This window comes from Aquarana catesbeiana, linkage group LG06 (genome assembly GCF_042186555.1).
Source record: "Aquarana catesbeiana isolate 2022-GZ linkage group LG06, ASM4218655v1, whole genome shotgun sequence".
NCBI classification, from domain to species: domain Eukaryota; kingdom Metazoa; phylum Chordata; class Amphibia; order Anura; family Ranidae; genus Aquarana; species Aquarana catesbeiana.
In genome coordinates, this window is record NC_133329.1 from 75,829,442 (window position 1) to 75,854,895 (window position 25,454).

General features: G+C 40.0%; 1 protein-coding gene and 1 long non-coding RNA gene across 2 annotated transcripts in view; both read left to right on the plus strand.

Moving 5' to 3' along the window:
* The window catches only part of LOC141148634 (uncharacterized), a 165,603-nt gene that overhangs the window by 11,121 nt on the left and 129,028 nt on the right, over positions 1 to 25,454 (plus strand). The gene's annotated exons all lie outside the window — the stretch shown is intronic.
* LOC141148629 (E3 ubiquitin-protein ligase TRIM39-like) lies at positions 16,871 to 19,344 on the plus strand. The gene has a single exon (XM_073636248.1). It carries the CDS (start codon positions 17,094 to 17,096, stop codon positions 18,648 to 18,650), a length of 1,557 nt encoding a protein of 518 aa, XP_073492349.1. The 5' UTR covers positions 16,871 to 17,093; the 3' UTR covers positions 18,651 to 19,344.

Here is a 25,454-nt window from a genome sequence, read left to right on the forward strand (position 1 = left end):
ATGAGTTAACATATCTAAACAGTTACATATGAATAAAATATGTAATTGTTTACTCTAAAAGGGTTAAAATCCCAAAATAATTCAAACTATCTTCATCAATACCAAAGTTATTAACAGTACCTTTCTAACTGAATTATTTAGCCTAGGGCAAGACTAACCATACACAACCACCCTGGAATAAATAATTTCAACAAAAACTATATTCTGCACTCCAATTAATGAAACATCATTTTGATGTCTTTTGACATAGCACTTCTCTCCTGTAAGCGGAAGATCCGTGTACCCCCATTAGCCCTCCTCATTCTCCCAACCATATTATGTGGGAGTGTGACGAAGGCACTTATTAATAAATAAATAAATAATAAATAAATAAATTCCCCTGAGAGAGATATTTATTCTCTTTCACGCGTAAATTGTGATTACTTGCAAAAAATAATTTATACAATGTATCATCTAATCTGTTTTTTGTTTACTCTTTACTCCAGAATTCACTGGTTTCTTTTCTATCTATTCATCTCTTCAGTCCACACAGGTTGATCTGCGCAGTCAGCTCTGCATAACAAAAAGTAAGTCAAAACTATTTGATCTATTGCCATGGCACCACTGAATATACTTTCCTTGAATGTTCAGGGAATAAATGTCCCTCAAAAAAGGACCAAAGCCTTCCGTACTTTCCATAACAAGAAGGCTCACATAGTATGCCTCCAAGAAACACACTTCACCAAAGATTCTACTCCAAAATATATTTCTCCTTTTTATCAACAAATTTACACGGCTTCTGCCTGTACCAAGCAAAGGGGAACTCTAATTGCATTTCACCGATCCACACCATTCACCTTATCATCAGAAATTAAAGACCCAGAAGGTAGATACCTGATACTCATGGGTTATATAATGGATACAGCAATCACGGTGATTTCCTACTACGCTCCTAACAAACAACCTACACCATTCCTCTCACATATATTACAAGTGATTAATACACACAAAATAGGAACAGTGATAATGTGTGGGGATTCGAACCAGGTCCTCCTCCCATTTCTAGATAAATCACCTTTTACACCATCCAAAATAACCTCTAGATTACCTTTTTCTCAACTTCTTTCCAAATACAATCTGGTAGATTCGTGGAGAGAAAGTAACCCAATGAAAAAGAAATTCACTTATTTCTCCCACCCTCATCAAACCTTCATCAGAATAGATCATATTTTTCTAACAATAGGAATGATACCAGAAATTATTGCATCAGATATAATTCCGATTCTGTGGTCTGACCATAATGCAGTATACACTACTATAGCCTCAGCCATACCAAAAGCGCATGACCCAACGTGGTACTTACCGGACATAATGCTCAAACACCCACTACATCAGATGGCCATTGAACAAGCTTTAAAGGAATACATATCAATTAATAATACAACAGACATCTCCCCAATAACACTGTGGGAAGCTCATAAGCCTGTCTTGCGTGGTACAATACAAAGACAAATGGCACTATTTAAACGGGAACGCAAAAATCTAGCAAAAAAACTAGAACTCAATTTTAATGCAGCCTACATATCATTTCAAGATAATCCATCTCAGAGTACAAAATCTCATCTGGAAAAATCTAGATTGGAATACGATCTATTTCTCACTGAGTCAGTTGATAAATCCCTCAAACGCTCCAAACACAATTTCTACATGAATACAAACAAACCAGGTACATATTTGGCTCGGGCATTAAATTCAACTAACAAATCTTTCAAACCAATACGTTTGAAATTATCAAAAAATGTTTACACTTGTAATCCAGTTAAAATAGTCCATAAATTTCACTCACATCTCGCAACTTTATACAAGACAAACAATGAATTTAATCCTACAGAGGCTGAATCCTTCTTCTCAAAAATAACCTTACCTGAGTTATCTCAGAATCAAAAAAGCAGTTTGGATGAGCCTATAACTATAGATGAAGTTGCTAACGCCATAAAAGACCTAAAACTTAACAAAAGACCAGGCCCAGACGGCTACTCGGCTTTATACTATAAAACATTCTCAGAAATACTCTCTCCCATTCTCACTGAAACTTTTAACAAACTTCTAGATGGACATTCTTTTCGGCAAGAAACACTAATGGCAATTGTTTTTGTTGATCCCAAAACCCCTTTCTGATGATACTTCCTGTGTGAATTATCGGCCTATCTCTCTGTTAAACCTCGATATTAAATTATTAGCAAAAATAATAGCAAAACGCCTCAATAGCATTATAGGAAAATTAATACATAGAGATCAAGTAGGATTCATGCCAAATAGACAGGCAGGCGATAATATATGCAGGGCAGTGTTATTGGCACATATTGCTAAAAAACGGAAAATCCCTTTATGTTTTCTATCTCTCGATATTAAGAGGGCATTTGACACAGTATCCTGGCAATATATGCAATATTCATTACAAAAATGGGGTTTTGGACCCCACTTTTTAACATGGATCAAAGCATTATATAATAAACCCAAGCCTATATAAAATATGCTGGATACAAATCTGAAGCCTTTAATATCGAAAGAGGTACCCGACAGGGTTGCCCATTATCTCCCTTATTATTTGCCCTTATACTCGAACCCATGGCCCAATACATCAGAACAAACCAAACTATAACTGGCATTGAAGTAGGAGGTATTACACACAAACTATGTATATTTGCAGACGATATATTACTTTTTCTATCATCACCACAGGTCTCTGGTCCTAACTTAATACCAACTCTTGATGGATTTGCAGCCCTATCCGGCCTTATGATTAATCCTAAGAAATGCCTAGTGCTTAATATTTCACTCACAAACATGGAATTGATCCCGGCTAGGGCTGCACTCCCATTCACATGGGCAGAAAAATCAATCCCATATCTTGGAATTCATTTAACAGCATCTCATTCTGACTTATTCTCAACCAATTATCCTCCTGTATTAAGACAGATCACAAATCTAATAAAACAATGGTCGCAACTTCCTTTATCCTGGATAGGGAAGATTAATGCAATCAAAATGACTATTCTACCCAAATTGCTTTATCTATTCAGAGTCCTCCCTATTCCAATCCCTTCCTATTTTTTGAGAATAGTACAAAAAAAGAGCAACTTCGTTTATATGGGGCTCTTCTAAACCACGTATACCTATACACACACTACATCTTCCTAAAAATAAAGGAGGCCTGGGATACCCTAATTTTACTAACTACTACAGAGCAGCACATTTGGCCAGTCTGTCCAAATACCATGCAAAACAGGAAATCCCATTATGGGTATTTATAGAGGCTTCAGAAAATGACCCTCTATTAATATCAAATTTATTATGGCTTGATCCTAAAGACCGCTTTAAAATTCATAATCCCATAACTAAACACTTCTTATCTCTCTGGGATAAACTAAAAACCAAATATCAGTTACAATCTCCACACAATCCTCTCCTTTCTTTTATCAGAAATCCGGCCTTTTATCCGGCATGGATCTACCCAAATTCTTTTAAAGCTTGGACAACATCAGGCATTCAGACACTAAATGACTTCATAGCATCTAAATCATTCCTTTCATTCCCATCGCTTAGAGAAAAATATGATCTACCAAACTCTGAGATATTTAGATATCTCCAAATCAAAAATTTCTATACACCATTCCTAAAAGGGGGATACACCATTATCCCAATTATCCATTTTTGAATCAATCTGTACAAAAGATCCATTTGCTAAAGGTACAATTTCATCACTTTATAATCAATTATATGGAGTAGCAAATCTTAATAGACCCTCTTACGTTCAGAGGTGGGAGGAGGACCTGGGACGAACTTTAGAAGACACGGACTGGTCTAACATATGGCTCACATCTAAGTCATCTTCACCCAACATCTTAGCACTGGAGACAAATTATAAAGTCCTAACTCGCTGGTACCTTGTACCCGCTAGAGTGGCAAAATATTCACCTAATACCTCAGCTCTTTGTTTTCGAGGATGCCCAGAAATAGGCACATATTTACACATATGGTGGACGTGCCCAGTAATCCAAACCTTCTGGAAGGAAGTCTTCGTGATTGCATCTAAAATATTTTAAAAAATAATACAACCAGATCCATATTTAACTTTACTTAATCTAAAACCGGAATGGTTAACACTCTCTCAATTCAAACTTATGATCCAACTAATAACGGCTGCAAAACAAACAGTGGCCAAGGCATGGAAATCTCCTACATTGGTACTAGCAGAAACAATTCACAGAATGAATAATACAATGTCCCATGCTAAGATGGTAGCCATCGATCAAAATCAAATTCCAAAATTTGAAAAACTTTGGCATCCTTGGATAAAACAACAGTTCCTGTCAAACTTCAATGACTCTGTCCTGTTGCCATGGTAACAGATTAAATGACTTACAGAGACACCCATTCTAAGGCTTCAAAGAGAACTAAAAAGAATAATAAACTGACGAGCGGGACAACCTTGAGGACCATACCTCTACCTTTCAACCCTTTTTCTTCTTTCTCTTTCCTTTTCTCCACCTTACGATTGAAGCTCATTATCAGAATTTATTTGACCTATATACACTCTACTTGTAAACAATATGTATAGTAGGTATAAATCATTTAAATACCTACAAAAGTAACTAAGGAAATGATATATATCTTTAATTTAGGTTTACGTGAACCCAATGTTTAATATTTGAAATTTCATGATATTTACCTATATAAACCCTACTGTAAAACAATGAGCTTACTTTATAGATCCTTGTAAACTTACTTTATGTATCTTTATAACATTGTATACTCAATAAACTTCTTTTGACAAGGAAAATTTGGAATTCATTCGAGAATAAAGAAACCAAACGAAACACATTTTTCCATTCTGCACATGTCTATTGAATTTGTAGAGCACAAACAAAATGATCAAAATCATATTGGTCGAAGCCAAAGTCTTAACAAAGCCGCACTCATTTAACATCGCATTAAGGTTGCATCAAGTCTCAGGGTAAAGTTGCAATAAAAATCGCATGATTTTTAAGTCGGTCGCACAAGTGTGAATGGACTCCTAAGTTCTGGACCCCATATTCTTGATTTTTCTTAATTTTTTCAATTTGTATTAGGAGCTCTGTTAATAAAATCTGATTGCATAAAAAACAAAACAGTGCATTCAATCTCATATTGTTTGGGCTCAGTTACACTTGCTTCGGCTTCAACACACATTAAAGCGCCTTTTAATGTGTTTTTGATGCTTCGGTGAGGCTTCAAGCGAGCTTTGTCATAGACTTAGAAATAGACTTGGGGAACCTAAATCACCGGGACCAGATGGCTTGCACTCGAGGGTACTTAGGGAACTCAGTCAAGTAATTGCCAGACCATTGTTCCTAATTTTTACTGACAGTCTACTGACTGGAATGGTACCAGGTGATTGGAGAAAAGCCAATGTAGCACGAATATTTAAAAAAGGGCCAAAATACATCCCTGGGAATTACAGACCAATTAGCCTAACATCAATAGTATGCAAGCTCTTGGAGGGGATGATAAGGAACTATATATACGCAAGATTTTACTAACTAAAACGGTATCCTTAGCAGTAATCAGCATGCATTTATGAAGAATCTTTCTTGCCGAACCAATCTATTAGCCTTCTATGAGGAGGTGAGTTGCCATCTAGATATAGGGATAATAACACAGGAGCAGTGGAAAAGAATCCTGGAAATGGGTCCAGAGGTATCTGTCTCACCCCCGCAGAAGATATCCCACCTGATGTTGATAAATAGAGCTTATTATACTCCTAAGAGGTTGTTTAAGTTTGGTAGAAGATTAGACGACAAATGCCACAGATGTCAGGGAACCAGTGATCTTATACACATGGTGTGGAGGTGCCCCAAACTGTATCGGTACTGGGAGGAAGTGCTTAAAACTATAAGTTAAACATTTGAAATAACACTGAATATGGATGCTGTGGTATGCATATTGGGGTACGGGAAGGAATGGGGGGAGAGGAAGAGTACCACAATTGCAATATTAAGGTGTTTGTTCCAAGCCAGAAAAATTATTGCAACTAGATGGCAATCTAGAACAACCCCTACAGCGAGAGATTGGATTCGGGAAATAAATTAGACTATATGTAAAGAAAGAGCAGTGTCCAAACGGGGGAGACCTACAGGTTGTGATGTAGGGGGAAGGAGGAGGACTCGGGGTCCGGGCTGACAACCATAAAGCTGCAGATAGTAAAGGAGAGAGAGGGATCTGTATAATCAGTCCAACAGCATAGTATCAACGAGGCGAGGTGATACTATGCTGTTGGACTGATTATACAGATCCCTCTCTCTCCTTTACTATCTGCAGCTTTATGGTTGTCAGCCCGGACCCCGAGTCCTCCTCCTTCCCCCTACATCACAACCTGTAGGTCTCCCCCGTTTGGATCTAGCTTACAGGTCCGGTTAATTTTTGGACCCCAGCCCGCGCACAAACGCCGCGCCAAATCTTAGGCGCGGCGGTTTTCAGCACCCATTGGGATTGCATTATATGCACCAGTCATTACAATTTCACTCTACATGTTCCGCGATCTGGCTCTCTTTGTATGCACATGGCCTGGGAGACCGTTGTGAAGCTGATTTTATGCCTTGGATACTTCTATAGCACATGTATTTTGGAAATGGTAACTCTCACTTAATGAACCCTGATGAAGGATTCTCCGAAACGCGTCAGTTTAGTGAGACTTATTACATTTCCACTTTTGGTTTTCCTCTCAATGTGATGCAGTTGTGTCCAAATTACATGTCCTTGCTTTTTGATGTATCCCATTGTATATATTGTTTGTGTTTGATTTGTATTTTTGTATATTTTTTGTTGTACTTTTGAATTTTGTAATAAAATTATGATAAAGTCAGAGGAAGGGAATATGGGGATTATGACGGTGCCAGGAAAAACACAGTATATTTATTTAAAATAAATAATTTTTATTGAGACATATCATGTATATAAAAAATATAAACAGAAGGATTACAAAATCAAGGTGTGCATAAATACTAAAAACATATCTGTAGTGAACTTCACAGGGCTTGGCCTCATGGGTGTGACGGCCAATGCGAAGGGTAGGTATTTTAATTATCCGACATGTTTCGCCAGTGTTGGCTTCTTCAGGGATAGGTTGTTAATACCTAGAACGCTACAATAATTCTGTGAAAATGACATAACAATCAGTAGATGTAATCGAATAAATGATACAATAGAAAAAATATCATTTAAGTAGATATATATATATATATGTTTGCGAGCTGACAGTATAGACTGACCTCCACCACCACCCAAAGGGCACCAAGAGAAAGTCCCCACACAACATCGGGCAGCCCAGAGATCCCCATCCCGAAACAATCACCCAACCAGACATTCTATAGATGGAAATGAGATACCTGCAGGTCACCAAGGGGGGCCCCCACACACCTCCAGCACTAAACCTCCAGCCAAGATCACAATGAGTAGCTGCAGGGGGCAGTAAAAAGGACCTGGCCAAGTATGTATCTAAAGAGGTATAAATTATTTAGAATAAGATCATTTATCATAATGTCATATTTTTTCAAAGAAGTCATATAAGTTCAAATAGTTGGTGGAGAAAATTCATTATATGGGACTAAAGAGTCTCCAATTAATGTACTTACAAAAGTAGTGCTCTTTAAAGTGAATGGCGGGACACCGATAAGTCCTTCAGTTTAGAGAGAAACTTTAAGCAACAATAGGAGACGTATCTCTATGATTTGCATAAACAGGAGAAGAGTTTATATGCCACTTGTAAAATTATCTGGGGGGGAGAAGGTATAATCACAAAATGCACTTTGGTTGATCCATAGGTAGATTACACCAGCAAAAAGCAAGGTAAGTACACACTTACCATTAAGTAGATATAGAGCGAAATGCTGGGCTAAGTAAAGCCTGCAGCCAGTGATAACACTAAATAGGAAAAACCAAAAAGCAAAAGATAGTAAGAACAAAAAGTAAGTCTATTAAGGCGCCAAGCAATAAGGGTCCATACTAGTACCTACCCAGTCAAGTGGTAGTTGATACGTCGGTGTCCTGTAACATCCCTGGCGAGTGTGCTGGCCTGGGATGCCGGCGTTCTTATGCCCCCCACACACGCGCGGCGTCTGACGTCACCGCACGTGTGAGCGGACAAAGGAAGCCACGGCGCATGCGCGCATCGCAAATCCGTCCCGGCCTACAAGGTCCAGAAGGCATTGCGGTGGTGTCCATGGTGATGTGATCAACATCACAGACAGGACGCGGTGTCAGACGCCGCATAGAGCGGAGTGATACCTGGAAAAGAATAGAAATTTCCAATGCGTCGTGGCTAAAGTGGGCAGAGGGAATTCCCTACGCCCTTGGGTGTCCATACAGCTAAGTGTGTCCCCGGTAGGAGGCTAAAAGTACCGGATAAAGTGCATAAACCCCACATCAGGAAGCAGGGACTCGGGGACAATAGAGAAACCAGAAAGGGGATTGAGAGGGAATAAGGGAAGAGAAGGAGAAAAGGAAGGAGATGGGCCGGAAAGTGGAAAGACAGGAGAGGAAAGAGGCAAGGGAGAGGGGGAAAAAGAAGAGAAAGAAGGGGAAGAAGGGGAATGGGAAGGGAAAGAGAAAGCCCGAGCATCCGAGGGCACGGGGACGTCATCGAGGCACACAGAGGGAGAAGGTAAAGGTGGGCGAGAACACTCCAGGGACATGTGTAAAACCCCAAAGAAGCGCCTGCACACAAGGCATGAAATTGGGAAAGATTACAGAAGGAAAAATGAAGAAGGGGGGGGGGGGTTTTTTGTCCCTGGAGTGTGCTCACACAAGTCGCCCTGACAGCTCGCAAAAACCATACATAGGTAATAGTGATAAAGGTTCATAAACTACCAATCAAACAAAGAGGTCAACATATAATTTACACTAATGTACAAGATAATAAAATAAGTGTCTTAACTGAACATAAATATACCGTGAAGTATCCCATAATAAGAGAAAGTATATTTTTTTCTCCCAAAGGAAAAAGAAAAAAAGAAAAAGAAGGGAAAGGGGGGGGGGGGGGGGGGGGCTGTGTCCCAATCCAACACAGCCAACTTATGCATGGGGAGGGCTAAAGGGAGGATTATGAAGAAAACACATAAATAAAGTAAATGAATGCAGTAAAACTTAATATAGTCCACATCACAGAGGAGTGTTTTATAAGAAGGGTTTGAAACTAATATTTTCATTGAGCCCAGGATATCTGGTGGCATCCAAAATGTGTATCCACTTGGTTTCTAACTGTAAAAGTTTCTGATCAATATCTCCACCCCTTACATGTACAGGGATGTGTTCTAATGCTGTAAATCCTATGACATGGGGATTAAACTCATGATGCTGTGCTATATGTCGATTAATAGAGGTAGAAGTCTTCCCTTTCAATAAGGGCTTGATATGGTCTCGAATCCTCACACAAAATTGGCGTTTGGTTTTACCCACATAGTAACTGCCACAGAGGCATGTGGCAAGATATACTACACCAATAGTCTGGCACGTGACTTTATGTTTAATTTTGTATGTTTGGCCATTGGGAAGCGGTTTCTCGCGTGTATCGTAGATGAACTCACATGTGTCACAGTGGCCACAAGGAAATGTGCCATGCACAGTTGAAAGGCACTCAAGTTTAGATGTATGGTGACTCATCGTGACTTTATCCCGTAGGGATGGGGAGCGACGGTAAGTAATTTGAGGCTGAGAGTGGATGTATTTTTTAATGGTATTGTCTGCTGTCAAGAGAGGCCAAAATTTACATAAAATGTCTCTTATTTCCTTGTGATGTTGGGAATATTGGGTTATAACCCGGACAGGCTGGACATCATCCCTATTTTTGGTAGAAAATATCAGTTTTTTACGATCCAATTTTCTAACTTTGTTGAAGGCCTGCTTAAGCAAGTTATGACTGTAACCTCTTCTTTTTAGTCTTTCATAAAGTTCATGTGAGGCCTTAAAGAAGTCACCTTCATCCGTACAGTTTCGTCTAATACGCAAGTATTGGCTGTAAGGAATGCTGTTGAGCAATGGTTTGGGATGGGCACTGTCTGCATGTAAAATAGTGTTCCCTGATGTTTCTTTGCGAAACAGAGACGAGGAAAGATTTCCTTCAGAGTCCAATCGTATTTCCAGGTCAAGGAAAGTGATCCTTGTCTGGCTACACTCCATTGTGAACTTAAGATTATACGAGTTAACCGCAAGAGTGTCTATAAATCTCGAGAGATGTTCTCGAGTACCTGTCCAAAAGAAAATGATATCGTCTATATACCTGTGCCACGAGGTAACGTGGCACAGGAAATCGACCAAATCATGATTGGAAAAAAGGTCTTTTTCCCACCCCCCCAGGTACAAGTTGGCGTAGGATGGCGCACATTTAGTGCCCATGGCTACGCCTTGTACCTGGAGGAAGTGGGAAGTACCAAATACAAAGTGGTTACGTGTTAGGATAAATTTCAGGAGGTCAACAACAAATTGGTTGTATGCCTCAGAGCTAGGGCCTCTGTCTTGTAGCAGTTTAGAAATAACTTGAGTACCAGTATCATGGGGTATTGTGTTATACAGACTTTCTACGTCCAAAGCCACCATCCACGTGTTTCCTGGAAGCTTTAGATTCTCAAGAACACGGAGAAGGTGTACTGTATCCTGTATATATGAAGGAAGAGCCTGAACATGTGGGCTCAGGTACTTGTCCACCAAAGCACTCGCATTTTCTGTCAAGCTTAAACATCCTGATATAATTGGGCGCCCAGGGGGATTTTTTAGAGACTTATGAAGTTTGGGCAAGGCATAGAACGTGGGTATTCTTCCATCTTTGACATTTAGGAATTTCCAGGTGTTAATGTCTATGATTCCCTTCTGGTAAGCAGAAAAGATGAGTTCATAATATTCGCAAGCGTAATTTTCAATAAGTGTACGTGAGATGGGTCTATACCAATCAGGGTTGTCAAGGATGTTGCGGCACATGGTTTCATATGCCGCAACATCCATGACAACCACATTACCACCTTTGTCCGCAGGCTTTATAACTAAGCCAGCGTGGTTTTGAAGAGATCTCAAGGCCTGTCTTTGGGCTCCAGACAAATTGGAGGAACGTGAAGTGGAAAAATCGGTATCTCTGATGGTCTTAGTTATTTGTTCAACGAATGCCCAGATGTTGGGATTCGTGGAAAGGTTAGGGAAATTGGTAGATTTGGGTTTGAAGCATAAGGGAGGAGGGAAGGATATGGACCCTTATTGCTTGGCGCCTTAATAGACTTACTTTTTGTTCTTACTATCTTTTGCTTTTTGGTTTTTCCTATTTAGTGTTATCACTGGCTGCAGGCTTTACTTAGCCCAGCATTTCGCTCTATATCTACTTAATGGTAAGTGTGTACTTACCTTGCTTTTTGCTGGTGTAATCTACCTATGGATCAACCAAAGTGCATTTTGTGATTATACCTTCTCCCCCCCAGATAATTTTACAAGTGGCATATAAACTCTTCTCCTGTTTATGCAAATCATAGAGATACGTCTCCTATTGTTGCTTAAAGTTTCTCTCTAAACTGAAGGACTTATCGGTGTCCCGCCATTCACTTTAAAGAGCACTACTTTTGTAAGTACATTAATTGGAGACTCTTTAGTCCCATATAATGAATTTTCTCCACCAACTATTTGAACTTATATGACTTCTTTGAAAAAATATGACATTATGATAAATGATCTTATTCTAAATAATTTATACCTCTTTAGATACATACTTGGCCAGGTCCTTTTTACTGCCCCCTGCAGCTACTCATTGTGATCTTGGCTGGAGGTTTAGTGCTGGAGGTGTGTGGGGGCCCCCCTTGGTGACCTGCAGGTATCTCATTTCCATCTATAGAATGTCTGGTTGGGTGATTGTTTCGGGATGGGGATCTCTGGGCTGCCCGATGTTGTGTGGGGACTTTCTCTTGGTGCCCTTTGGGTGGTGGTGGAGGTCAGTCTATACTGTCAGCTCGCAAACATATATATATATATATCTACTTAAATGATATTTTTTCTATTGTATCATTTATTCGATTACATCTACTGATTGTTATGTCATTTTCACAGAATTATTGTAGCGTTCTAGGTATTAACAACCTATCCCTGAAGAAGCCAACACTGGCGAAACATGTCGGATAATTAAAATACCTACCCTTCGCATTGGCCGTCACACCCATGAGGCCAAGCCCTGTGAAGTTCACTACAGATATGTTTTTAGTATTTATGCACACCTTGATTTTGTAATCCTTCTGTTTATATTTTTTATATACATGATATGTCTCAATAAAAATTATTTATTTTAAATAAATATACTGTGTTTTTCCTGGCACCGTCATAATCCCCATATTCCCTTCCTCTGACTTTATCATTAGATTTTTGGGATGAGGTGCTGTATCACATTGAGGACCGCCCAGCCACATAGTAATTTTTGTAATAAAATTATATATTTTTTACTTACATTGCATAATTGATGGTAGTGCCTCAAAAGTCCCGCTCTAGGGGAATGTTTTGGTCTTTTTGGATTTTTGGGATGTGGCACACCCTCTGCTTAGTACTACTCCCTGTCAGAGACCTCTTTTACTGTACAAAGTAAGGTCCGTTGGCATGGACCATAGGGTGAGTACATGGATTGAAAACTGACTACAAAGGCGAGTTCAGAGGATGGTGATAAATGGGGAGTACTCGGAATGGTCAGGGGTGGGTAGTGGGGATCCCCAGGGTTATGTGCTGGGACCAATCCTATTTAATTTGTTCATAAACGACCTGGAGGATGGGATAAACAGTTCAATCTCTGTATTTCCAGACGATACTAAGCTAAGCAGGGCAATAACTTCTCCGCAGGATGTGGAATCCTTGCAAAAAGATCTGAACAAATTAATGGGGTGGCAACTATATGGCAAATGAGGTTCAATGTAGAAAAATTTTAAATAATAAAAATATGAATGCAATCTATACACTGGGTGGAGAACCTCTGGGGGAATCTAGGATGGAAAAGGACCTGGGGGTCCTAGTAGATGTTAGGCTCAGCAATGGCATGCAATGCCAAGCTGCTGCTAACAAAGCAAACAGAATATTGGCATGCATTAAAAAGGGGATTCACTCCAAAGATAAAACGATAATTCTCCCGCTCTACAAGACTCTGGTCCGGCCGCACCTGGAGTATGCTGTCCAGTTCTGGGGACCAGTCCTCAGGAAGGATGTACTGGAAATGGAGCGAGAACAAAGAAGGGCAACTAAACTAATAAAGGGCCTGGAGGATCTTAGTTATGAGGAAAGGTTGCGAGCACTGAACTTATTCTCTCTGGAGAAGAGACGCTTGAGAGGGGATATGATTTCAATTTACAAATACCGTACTGGTGACCCCACAATAGGGATAAAACTTTTTCGCGGAAGGGAGTTTAACAAGACACGTGGCCACTCATTAAAATTAGAAGAAAAACGGGTTAAACCTTAAACTACGTAGAGGGTTCTTTACTGTAAGAGCGGCAAGGATGTGGAATTCCCTTTCACAGGCAGTGGTCTCAGCGGGGAGCATTGATAGCTTCAAGAAACTATTAGATAAGCACCTGAACGACCGCAACATACAGGGATATACAATGCAATACTGACACATAATCACACACATAGGTTGGACTTGATGGACTTGTGTCTTTTTTTCAACCTCACCTACTATGTAACTATGTAACTTCTATGGATGCTTTGAAGCACCACTAAAGCGACATGGGGTATAATTTTTGAAGCGAAGCCGGAGCAAAGCAAACACAAGGTGTAAACAGCACTGTAAGCTAACCATTTTATTTAGTGACAGGGGCTTTGATTGACGTTCAGAGAACTTTAACAAAGCGTGTCCGAAGCCTTGTTTTGAAGCAAGTGTAAACTAGCTGTTACTGCTTTAAGTTTTTTTGCGTAGTTTTGTATAGAGTAGAACCTCTGACATGTTTTTTTTGCTGTCTGTATCCCCACTAGGAATACTTATCATTTCTTTTTGTTCTGGTAATCACTTTCCCTGAAGCTAAAAAAGTGAAGGGAAACACTAAATTTTGATTTGTCACCAGAAAAGGAATAGAGTGGAAATCTGCGAATGGTGACAACTGCCTGAGAGGGGATTTCTCTCACATTGGAAAAATTTCCTCTCATCGGCAAGTGCGATATTTTCCATTTAAAATCAATTTAATATCAATGGAAAACATTCAACCAGCCAAGAAAATAGCCCAACATACAGTTTTGTACCCATTCGCATATTCACTTTTACTGGGCGAATTGCTATGCAAAATTTTTGGAAATCCATCCTTTCTGAAGGGAATTCTCCCTAACGGGATGCAGATGGCTTAAAAAAATGAACCCTTTCCTACTGTATGCAAAATGGGTTTAGGTTCAGATATACTTTAACCACTTGCTGCCCGCCATATAGCAAAATGACGGCAGCAAAGTGGTTTCAATAACCTGACCGGACGCCATATAACGTCTTCAGGATATTGGGGGCGCGCATCGCGGTGATCGTTGTTGCGGTGTGTCAGTCTGACACACCGCAACTGCGATCTAGGTAAAGAGTCTCTGACAGAGACTCTTTACCATGTGATCAGCCGTGTCCAATCACAGCTGTTCACAATGTAAACAGGAAGAGCCATTGATCGGCTATTGCTCTGTCAGACACGACTAGAGGAGAGCCAATCGGCTGCTCCTCTGACAGGGGAGGTCTGTGCTGATCGATTATCAGCGCAGCCCCCCCCCCCCCCCCCGAGGATGCCCACACTGGACCACCAGGGATGCCACTAGGACCACCAGAGATGTCACCATCAAGTGTGCCACCCTAGACCACCAGGGATGCCAATCAGTGCCCACAATGGATGCCAGTGTCCACAATGGGCATCACTGATTGGCAGGCATTATTGTTTGGCACTGATTGGCATCCATCAGTACCATACATTACAGTACATCAGTGCCACCTATCAGTGCCCATCCATGCCCATCTATGCTGCCTATCAGTGCCCATTCGTGCTGCATATCAGTGCCACATATTAGTGCCCATCATCAGTGCCCATCAATGCCACCTCATCAGTGCCACCTCATCGGTGCCCATCAGTGCCGCCTTATCAGTGCCCATCAGTGCAGCCCCCTCAGTGCCCATCAGTGAGGGAGAAAACGTACTTATTTACAAAGTTTTGTAACTGAAAACAAAAAAAAAAAATTTTCTCAAAATTTTCGGTCTTTTTTTTATTTGTTTAGCAGAAAATAAAAATCCCAGAGGTGATCAAATACCACCAAAAGAAAGCTCTATTTCTGCGAACAAAATGATAAAAATTTAGTTTGGGTACAGTGTTGGATGACCGCACAATTGTCATTCAAAGTGCGACAGCACTGAAAGCTGAAAATTGGTCTGGGCAGGAAGGTGTATAAGTGCCCGGTATTGAAGTGGTTAAAGCATAGGTGCTCAACCAGTGGCACTCCAGCTGTTGCAGAACTACAAGTCCCATGAGGCATTGCAAGGCTGACAGTTACAAGCATGACTCCCAAAGGCAGAGGCATGATGGGACTTGTAGTTTGGCAACAGCTGGAGGGCCACAGGTTGAGCACCTATGCTTTAAAGTGTTACTAAACCCAGGACCCTGCATTCAGTATATTTGGTCTCCCACACTACACAGAACATGTAAATGCAACTATTTTAGTAAATCTAAAATTATGAAAATTACCTTTTCTCATCAGCAGTTAGAGCAGTCTAGTGAGTTCTATCAGTGTCTGGTTAAAGCTTGTAGAAGAAGTTTTTATTCTCCCACAATTGTCCTATGAGAATGCAGGACCCCTAAACTTCTATCTGGACAGTGCTGATTGGCCCTGTGCTGATCACATGCACTTTCACACCAAACTGAGCATGTGCAGCCTGTCCTCTGGCTCTGTAAATATGAGGAGATACATTGGACACAGTGGAAGAAGGGGAGCATCAGAGAAGACAGGATCAAACAGCCTTTATACACAATGTAGAGGATTAACCCCTTGGGATCCACAGCGAGTATAACAAGCATGCTTTACTGCATATACAGACCTACTTTACTGTTGTGGGTTTAGTAACACTTTAACTTTCTGTACGAGGGCATGCCTGTGCACTTTGCTACTTTGTGACACACAGACATGCCCAGGACTAAAGTTCTAAGATCCATTTGTATGCTATATGCATAGCTCCCAACTGTCCCTGATTTTGGGGGACTGTCCCTGATTTCGAGCAATGTCCCTCTGTCCCTCTTTCCTCCTAATTTGTCCCTTATTTTGGTCTGTTCCATATAGTTGTATGTAAAATGCACTTTTTATCTTTCAAAAGGTGTTTTCCAGTGCTAAACCTTTCATCCAAATTCTAAATGGCTGCATTTGTAAATTTTAAAAGCCAATATAAAGGAATAGTAGTGGTAAAAAAAGCCCTTGTTTAATTTAATTAACCTTTTTTTTGTTTAATTCTCCTTTAAGGGGGTGTGGCAGGGGGCGTGTCCATGCGTTTGCTAGTAGGTGTTCCTCATTCCCATCTCAAAATGTTGGGAGGTATGTATATGCCAATCACAGGAGTGGTAGGTGTTGCTGAGAAAGTTCATGCAAATACAAGATAGCAGCTTGATGGATGGGCGCACCGTGCATCGGCACCTAATATTCTAGTCCACAAGGGGAGCATATAGCATCGGTCACTACGTGATGACCATAAAAGGCAGTGTTGTCACCTGATCACAGGAAATGGATGGGACAAGTGTTTACAGTCTAATCAATCTAACCTGCACAGGAATAAGAAACCACGTATACTGTGGTAATCTAAAAAAAAAAAACCACACTGTTATTTTTTTTACTAGTTAGGTTAAGATACACTTTAATATAGGAGACGTCCTCAACCAATATTATGTAGAGGCGCTGAATCAGACTAGAGGAAATAAAGGGTTAAATGGGCTGGGAGGATCTTATTATATATGAAGCTCACTTCCTGAGAAGCATTCCCAGAAATACTTTCACTTTCCCCTCCGTGTACGGGACACATCAACCGATCCCAGCTTCTCTTCTGTAGCTTAATTTTTTATTTTTTTTTCTCCAGAATGGCGACTTCTAGCCTGAGAGAGGAGCTGAGCTGCTCCATCTGCCTGAACCTTTATAAGGAGCCCGTATCACTGAAATGTGGGCATAACTTCTGCCGGGACTGTATAGTGACTGTGCTGGATACACAGGAGAAGAAGGCTACCAGTTATTCCTGTCCAGAGTGCAGAGAGCAGTATACAGAGCGCCCTCCGCTGGAGAAGAACAAGAAGTTGTGTAACATTGTGGATAATTTCAGATCTGCTCACCCGGAGGACACAGAGGTCTTCTGTACGTATTGTGATCATCCTGTACCAGCTACTAAAACGTGTCTGCTATGTGAGGCCTCGTTCTGCAATAAACACTTGAGAAACCACAGTAAGTCAGCGGATCACATATTAACTGATCCTACCACATCATTTGATGACAGAAAATGCTCCATACACCAAGAAATCCTGAAATATTACTGCACAGAGGACAGTGCCTGTATCTGTATGTCCTGCTGGGTGGCTGGAGACCACAAAGGACATCAGGTGGAGCTTCTGAATGTGGCCTCTGAGAAGAAAAAAGAGAAACTAAAAGATGTTACTGAGAAACTGAACACTGAAAAACAAGAGAATGAGAAGAGAATCCAGAATCTGGAAAATTACAGGATGGGAGAGAAAAGAAAAGCCGATGATGTCACCAGGAGAGTCACTGAGCTGTTTAGAGACATCAGAAGACATCTGGATGATGTAGAGAAGAGAGTCCTGACTGAGGTCTCCAGACAGGAGGAGAAGATCTCCCAGTCAGTCTGTGATATGATCCAGAAGCTGGAGACACAGAAGAATGAGCTGTCCAGGAGGATTAATGAAATGGAGGCCGTATGTAAGATCACAGATCCATTAACTGTGCTAAAGAAAGACATTATAAGTGATGACATCATTCCTAGGAGTGGTGATGTAAGAGATGCCGGATGTCTGGATGAAGGAATGATCTCACAGATGCTCCACAGAGGACTTCTCCACTTTACTGACAGTCTGATAGATCTGAAGATAAAGAGACAATTTTCGGTGATGGAGAAATCAGACATTTTACTGGATATAAAAACAGCCAATAATTACATTATTGTATCACAGGATTTGAAATCAGCTACTTACACCAATAAATCAGAGAATAGACCGGATGTTCCAGAGAGATTTAAATCCAGACAGGTAATAAGTACACAGAGCTTCTCATCAGGGAGACATTACTGGGAGGTGGATGTGAGCGGAGTGAAGGAATGGCTGATAGGGGTGGTCAGTCACAGTATGGAGAGGAAGATAGAAGAAAATGAATCTTTTATAGGTTATAATGACAAATCATGGGGTCTGACCCAAAGAAACACTCTCACTACAAAGCACAACAACTCAGGTATAAAAATAGACTCCAAATCTTCTCTAAAGACAGTTGGGATTTATCTGGATTATGATGCGGGACGTCTGTCCTTCTACCAGCTGTGTGACCCCATCAGACATCTCCACACCTTCACCACCACCTTCACTGAGCCCCTCCATGCTGCTTTCTATGTGTTTGAAGATTCCATCATAAGAATAATATAGTAACAATGTATTCTTAGTGCTGGGCTCTCAAGAGTCAGATCCCCTTTTCAGTTTACAGGAGGGGTGTAGCTTAAAGCGAGAATAAACAATATCCTTATTTTTCAAATATAATCCATACACATTCACTACTTAATGGGCCTATAATCTATCTTTTCTGCCTCCTTGTAACATCCAGTGTGAGCTCCCGAACCTCTCATTTTCCCACTAACTTCTGTTTGTTTGGAACAAGCATAGCATGTTACTGTTCTATGAACACTACACCTCCATAGTCCATCTCAGGAGTGAGAAAGAGGGTGGCTACGCGGGAGCCACCCCTACAATGGGACCATGAGGCTAGGTTTCCACTAGTGCGACTTTTTCATGCGATTTGGGACTGAAAAGTCGCATGACAAGTCGTACCCCATGATTTCCAATGAGTACCGTTCATATCTGGGCGACTTCAAAGTAGTCTCTGCACTACTTTGGTCCCACTTTGATGCGACTTGAGGTCTATAGACCTCAAGAATACACAGGCATTTCTTCAAGTCGCGGTAAAAAAATTGCTGTAAAATCACATGACTTTGGGTACACAATAGTGGAAACACAGCCCGAAGAACAAACGTAGCCACTCTGACAGATCACAGCAGCAAAAGGAAAAAAAAAAAAAAGGATTTGGAGGAGGCTGAGAGCAATAGAAGTGAAAAAAGAGACTTTCTGTATTGAGAATACACAAGAATAATTATATATAATATATATATATATATATATATATATATATATATATATATATATATATATATATATATATATATATATATATAACAAAATTGTGTCCAAAATAAATATTTAAACACTAATAGCACTTATATATTCTGAAAGTCTTTCAAACTTGATACACAGTCCAATTTTGACAAAATAGGCAGCCAAAATGTGAAAAAGTTGAAGGAAAATCCGCTCCAAAAGAGAAATGTTCACGGTAAATTATAATTAATTACTCCAGACGATTAACCATCATCGCGATGCTTGAATGACAGTCCCCCAAAAGAAATTAACTTACCAGATATTACTGGATTTATTGTATATCTCTGGGTATGTTGTTATCAGCAAGCCTCTGTGAATCGTCATCTAATATTAGTGGGAAGGTGTGTGGATGTCAGGTGGCTAAAATCAGCAATCACTGCATCTTTCCATCTGTATGTTGCTCGTGACAAGCAAGAAAATAAGGGTGCATATAGCGTAATCCAATTTTCCAAAAGGTATGTTTATTTAATAAACATACCTTTTGGAAAATTGGATCAGGCTTGCTGATAACAACATACCCAGAGATATGCAATAAATCCAGTAATATCTGGTAAGTAAATTTCTTTTGGGGGATTGTTATTCAAGCATCGCGATGATGGTTAATCGTCTGGAGTAATTAATTATAATTTACCGTGAACATTTCTCTTTTGGAGCGGATTTTCCTTCATCTTTTTCACATTTTGGCTGCCTATTTTCTTAAAAGTGGACTGTGTATCAAGTTTGAAAGACTTTCAGAATATATAAGTGCTATTAGTGTTTAAATATTTATTTTGGACACAATTTTGTTACATTGTTTTTTATTATAGTAGCAGCTTGGTTGATATTGTATCTTCACCGTGAGCGCCGAGGGAGAGATGTATAAAGGGCTGGCAGTTGTGTGTGTGTGTGGTTGATCTTTCTGGCTGTAAGGGAGAAATAATGAGGTGAGGTGGGGAAAAGGGTGAAAGGTGAACTAAAATCAGGAAAAGAGGATGTAAAGGAAAATGAGAGTTTTTAAAAAAAGAAAAAAAAAATAGAGATGGGTGTGAAAAAATAAGGTAGTGTATATATGTATAAAGGGAAAGATGAATGAAAAAGTCAAAAATGAGACTGTCAGACAAAGAATGAAAGGAAAAAATAAATATAAAAAAATAATAATAAAAAAATCAAATGAATGAAAATGAAAAATAAAAATATGAAAATTAATATGAACATAGTAGTAAAAAACAAAATGACTATAAAAAATGTAAATATTAAAAATAAAAATAATAATAAAAAATAAAAATGAAAAATGGGAAGTGAATGTGGAGTGAATGGAAATAATAAGTGTATGTGAGATAAGAGTGAGATGGCAAAAGATATGTGGATAAAAGATGCAAATGTATATGTGTGTGTGAGGGAATGTATTGAGTAAGTGAATGAAATGAAGATAGTGGGATGGGAACAGTGGATGTGATATCAACCACACTACTCCCCACAGTGATCGAGTCTGAGTGGCACACTAAAAAATCATGGGTCCTGAACCTTCCTATTGGTTGAAAAGAATGTACATCATTTTAAAGGGTATGTAGACCCTAACAACAAGCTTCTCCTGTTTTTCTCCCTTTTGTTCCAATAAATTTAGCATTGAAAGCATTTTGGTATATCTGTTCAATGAGTCCAAAGCATACCTGTTGATCCTGCCATCTGAAAAAATCCTGTGCTACCTGTCTGTGCTGCACTTATATTAGTTACATTGTTCCCAGTTATCTCTATGGGTTACACAACACCCCCCCCCATGTTATGAAGATAAGGAGAGAAGGTGTTCTGTAGTCCTAACACACTTCCTGTCCCAGGGTGACAACTCGGCTCCTCCATATATATAGTATGGTGAGCATTGTCACCGTAGGACAGGAAGTGTGGTATTGGCAGGATCACCAGGTGAAAGGAAAAAAAGCCTGAGAAATGAATGCAATCACCACACCTAAGGACTAGTAATCTGCAATATATAACATTTTTCTTCTTGGGTTTAGATACCAATAGGAGGGATCTAGAGGCAGGAGGGGTCAGGGACAAACTGCAGTTTTATAGAAAAAGTTATGATTTAAATATATATTCAGCTACTGCTATCTCTGTATCTGTTGATTTGTCTTAACATTTGGTTCCATATGCTAGGAAATGCACTGCTCAAGTATGAGTCATTACATTCATTATAAAAAAGAACTGTGAAGTGCAAGTATAAACTGGCATAGTACTATTCATGGACATTATCCATATAAAGGATTTAGAAGTAGAAGAGTTATTCTAGAACTGTAGTTATGTGTGTGGAATGAGTTTGAAAGAACCAGGACTGTGAATTGATATATAAAAAAACAGTTTTCCTATAACAAAATACACTATATTACATTAACTTTAATGATATCCCAGTCTAATGCCCTGTACACACGATAGGATTTTCGGACAACAAAACCGTGGATTTTTTCCTGACGGATGTTGGCTCAAACTTGTCTTGCACACACACGGTCACACAAATGTTGTCGGAAATTCCGAACGTCAAGAATGCGGTGACTTAAAACACGTACAATGAGCCGAGAAAAATGAAGTTCAATAGCCAGTGCTGCTCTTCTGCTTGATTCCCAGCATGCGTGGAATTTTGTGCGCCGGAATTGTGTACACACGATCGGAATTTCCAACAACGGATTTTGTTGTCGGAAAATTTGAGATCCGGATCTCAAATTTTGTTTGTCGGAAATTCCGACGGAAAATGTCCGATGCAGCCTACACATGGTCAGAATTTCCGACAACAAGCTCCCATCGAACATTTGTTGTCGGAAAATTCTATCGTGTGTACGGGGCATAAGGCTGCTTTCACACTAAGGTGCTTTACAGGCGCTATAGTGCTAAAAATAGCACCTGCATAGCGCCTCTCCTGTCAGCCCGAGTGCTTTCACACTGGAGCGGTGCGCTGGCAGGACGCTAAAAAAAGTCCTGCAAACAGCATCTTTGAGGCGCTGTAGGAGGGATGTATACACCCCTCCTACAGCGCCCCTGCCCATTGAAATCAATGGGGCAGCACCGCCGACATGTCAGCAAAGCACTTTGCGGGCGAATTTTAACCCTTTCTCGGCCATTAGCATGGGTTAAAAGCACCCCACTAGCGGCTGAAAAGGGCCACAAAAACTACGCTACTTTACTGCCGATGCCCGGTGCTGCTCCGTGTGAAAGTAGCCTTAGGGTTCAATATTGAGTTGGCCCACAATTTGCAACTATAACAGCTCCAACTCTTCTAAGAAGGCTGTCCACAAGGTTTAGGAGTGTGTCGGAGTCGGAGGAACTTGACTGGTCTGCACAGAGTCCTGACCTCAACCCGATAGAACACCTTTGGGATGAATTAGAGCAGAGATTGAGAGCCAGGTCTTCTCATCCAACATCAATGCCTGACCTCACAAATGTACTTCTGGAAGAATGGTCAAACATTCCCATAGACACACTCCTAAACCTTGTGGACAGCCTTCCCAGAGTTGAAGCTGTTATAGCTGCAAAGGGTGGACCAACTCAATATTGAATCCTTTGGACTAAGACTGGGATGCCGTTAAAGTTCATTTGCGTGTAAAGGCAGGTGTCCCAATACCTTTGATAATATAGTGTATGTTTTATTTGTCTAGTAAATAAGTATCCATCACGAGGTGAACAAACTCTTTTGTATATGGAATTTTATTTGATGTACCAAGACTTTCCAATAGTAATCTATAAATATTTGTACTACATGTAAACACACATTCAATAACCTATTGATTTTCAGGGCTTTGGTTGTTCAAAATTTTGGTATCCGCTAAAATAAAATAATTTGTCACCCACTAAAGACAGGCTATCCTAAAATATCAGAATGTTTCTTTCCTTGTCCGACAATAAAGATATATTCTGGATGACCCAATGAGGGAATTTGTTCAACGATCTTAATAATGTACAAAAATTTCTTATTTTATTAATCAATATAGAAAAAGATTTTACCACTTACAATCAAGGTCATTGATAACATTTTTATAATGATATTTTTCTCTTTGTACATTATTAAGATTGTTGAATGATTTCACTCATTGGGTCATCCAGAATATATCTTAGTGTTGGGGCAAGGAGAGAAACAGTCTGAAAATAAATGTGATCAACGCAATCAAATTGAATATTTTACAGTTTATTTAACTTGTTTCCATCCATATAATTTTTTTGGCATTTAAACTGCTTATATAAAAAACAAAAATAAAAATAAAACTACAGTAAGACCTTGGATTGAGAGCATAGATTGTTCCAGAAACATGCTTGTAATCCAAAGCACTTGTATATCAAAGAATTTCCCCATAAGAAATAATGGAAACTCAGATGATTCGTTCCACAACCATTTATTCATAAGTCCTTCAGTTTATAGCCCATATAAAAAAATGATAGCAATGTTATAGGTTGTGTAACCATAAAATGTCAAATGGAAGCCTCCACAAGTGGATTAGAAGCAAAATCCGGCAGGACCTACAGAGTATAAAAGAGAAGAGAGGCGCCTCTAAGTGTAGCAATATGTTGCTAAATGTTGTACTTTCATTAAATGTAACCATATTGCTACACTTAGGCTCGGTTCACACTAGGACGACTTGTCAGGCAACCTAGTCGCCTGACAAGTAGCATCCCATTCTGTACAATGGAACCATTCTAAGGGGAGCGACGCAAGTCGCTCCGACTTAGAAAAAGGTTCCTGTACTACTTTGGGGGCGACTTGGGGCGACTTGCATAGACTTCTATACAGAAGTCGTTTTGCAAGTCGCCCAGGCAGTTGTGTGCAGGTCGCCTCGGTGAGGCGACCTGCAAGTCCTGCCGTCCCTAGTTTGAACCGAGCCTTAGAGGCACCTCTCTTCTCTTTTATACACAGATGTGACATGACGCTACTTGTATTTCAAGTCAATATTTATTTAAAAATTTTGCTTGTCTTGCAAAACGCTCTCAAACCAAGGTTTTACTGTACAGTGGAGCCTTGGATTACGAGCATAATCTGTTCCAGGAGAATGCTTGTAAGCATTCAAAAGCACGCACAAATCAAAGCGAGTTTCTGCATAGAAGTCAATGGAAATGAAGATAATTTGTTCTGCATTGACTTTTGTAGCATGCAATACAGCATGTGGTCAGAGGTTGGGGTGGCGCCAGAAAGACTCGCAAATACTCAGAGACCGCTCGGCTGCACTCGGTAAGGCTCGGAAACACTTGGGAACGGAGTGTTTCTGAGTATTTCCGAACGGCTCCGAACCGTTCCGAGTGTCACCGGCGCCCCCGCACCTCTGGCCAAATGCTGTACTGCACACAGCAGTGGCTTGAATCCTGCTAGTTTTGCGAGACAACACTCGCAAACTGAGTCAGGATTTTAAAAAATAATTGCTTGTTTTGCGAAACGCTCGCTAACTGCGTTACTCGCAATCCGAGGTTCCACTGTAAACTCTTTAGCACTTAGGTATGCATAAGGGTAGTTAAAAAAAAGAAAACAATTGTATGGGGGATGGGATGGGAGCTGGTTATATGAAGATGAGCTTTAAAGTGTATTTATATCTAAAATATATAATGTATTGCAATTTACCAGTCTTTAGATGTGCTGGTTGCATTTGTTTTATTTTATTTTTTTCATGTTTTTTTTTTTCACTTGTTTATTTTCACCTGGGGATCTTGTGAATTATACACTTCTGTCCCCGGAGTGGATACGCTCACTCCTCCTCTGTATTTATGGAGGAGCTATGGTTACCATTCAGGCTGAGCTACAAATATGTACCTTTGTTCATCTCCATTATGTGAAGGTTTATGGGATTAGTAGTTTTTAGAAGGAAGTTAAGGATGTTTGAGCTTTGCTGTAAAACTCACAGGAAGTAACAAGGTCATTTCTGGCAGGATCAGCAGGAATCTTCTGTACTTGCTGAATATGTTCTCATCCTGAAAAAAGAAAACGATTGCAGCCACAACATCTAAGGATCGGGAAGATGAAATATATTACAATTTAGTTTTTCAGGTTTAGTTATCCTTTACGTTTATTGAATTTCT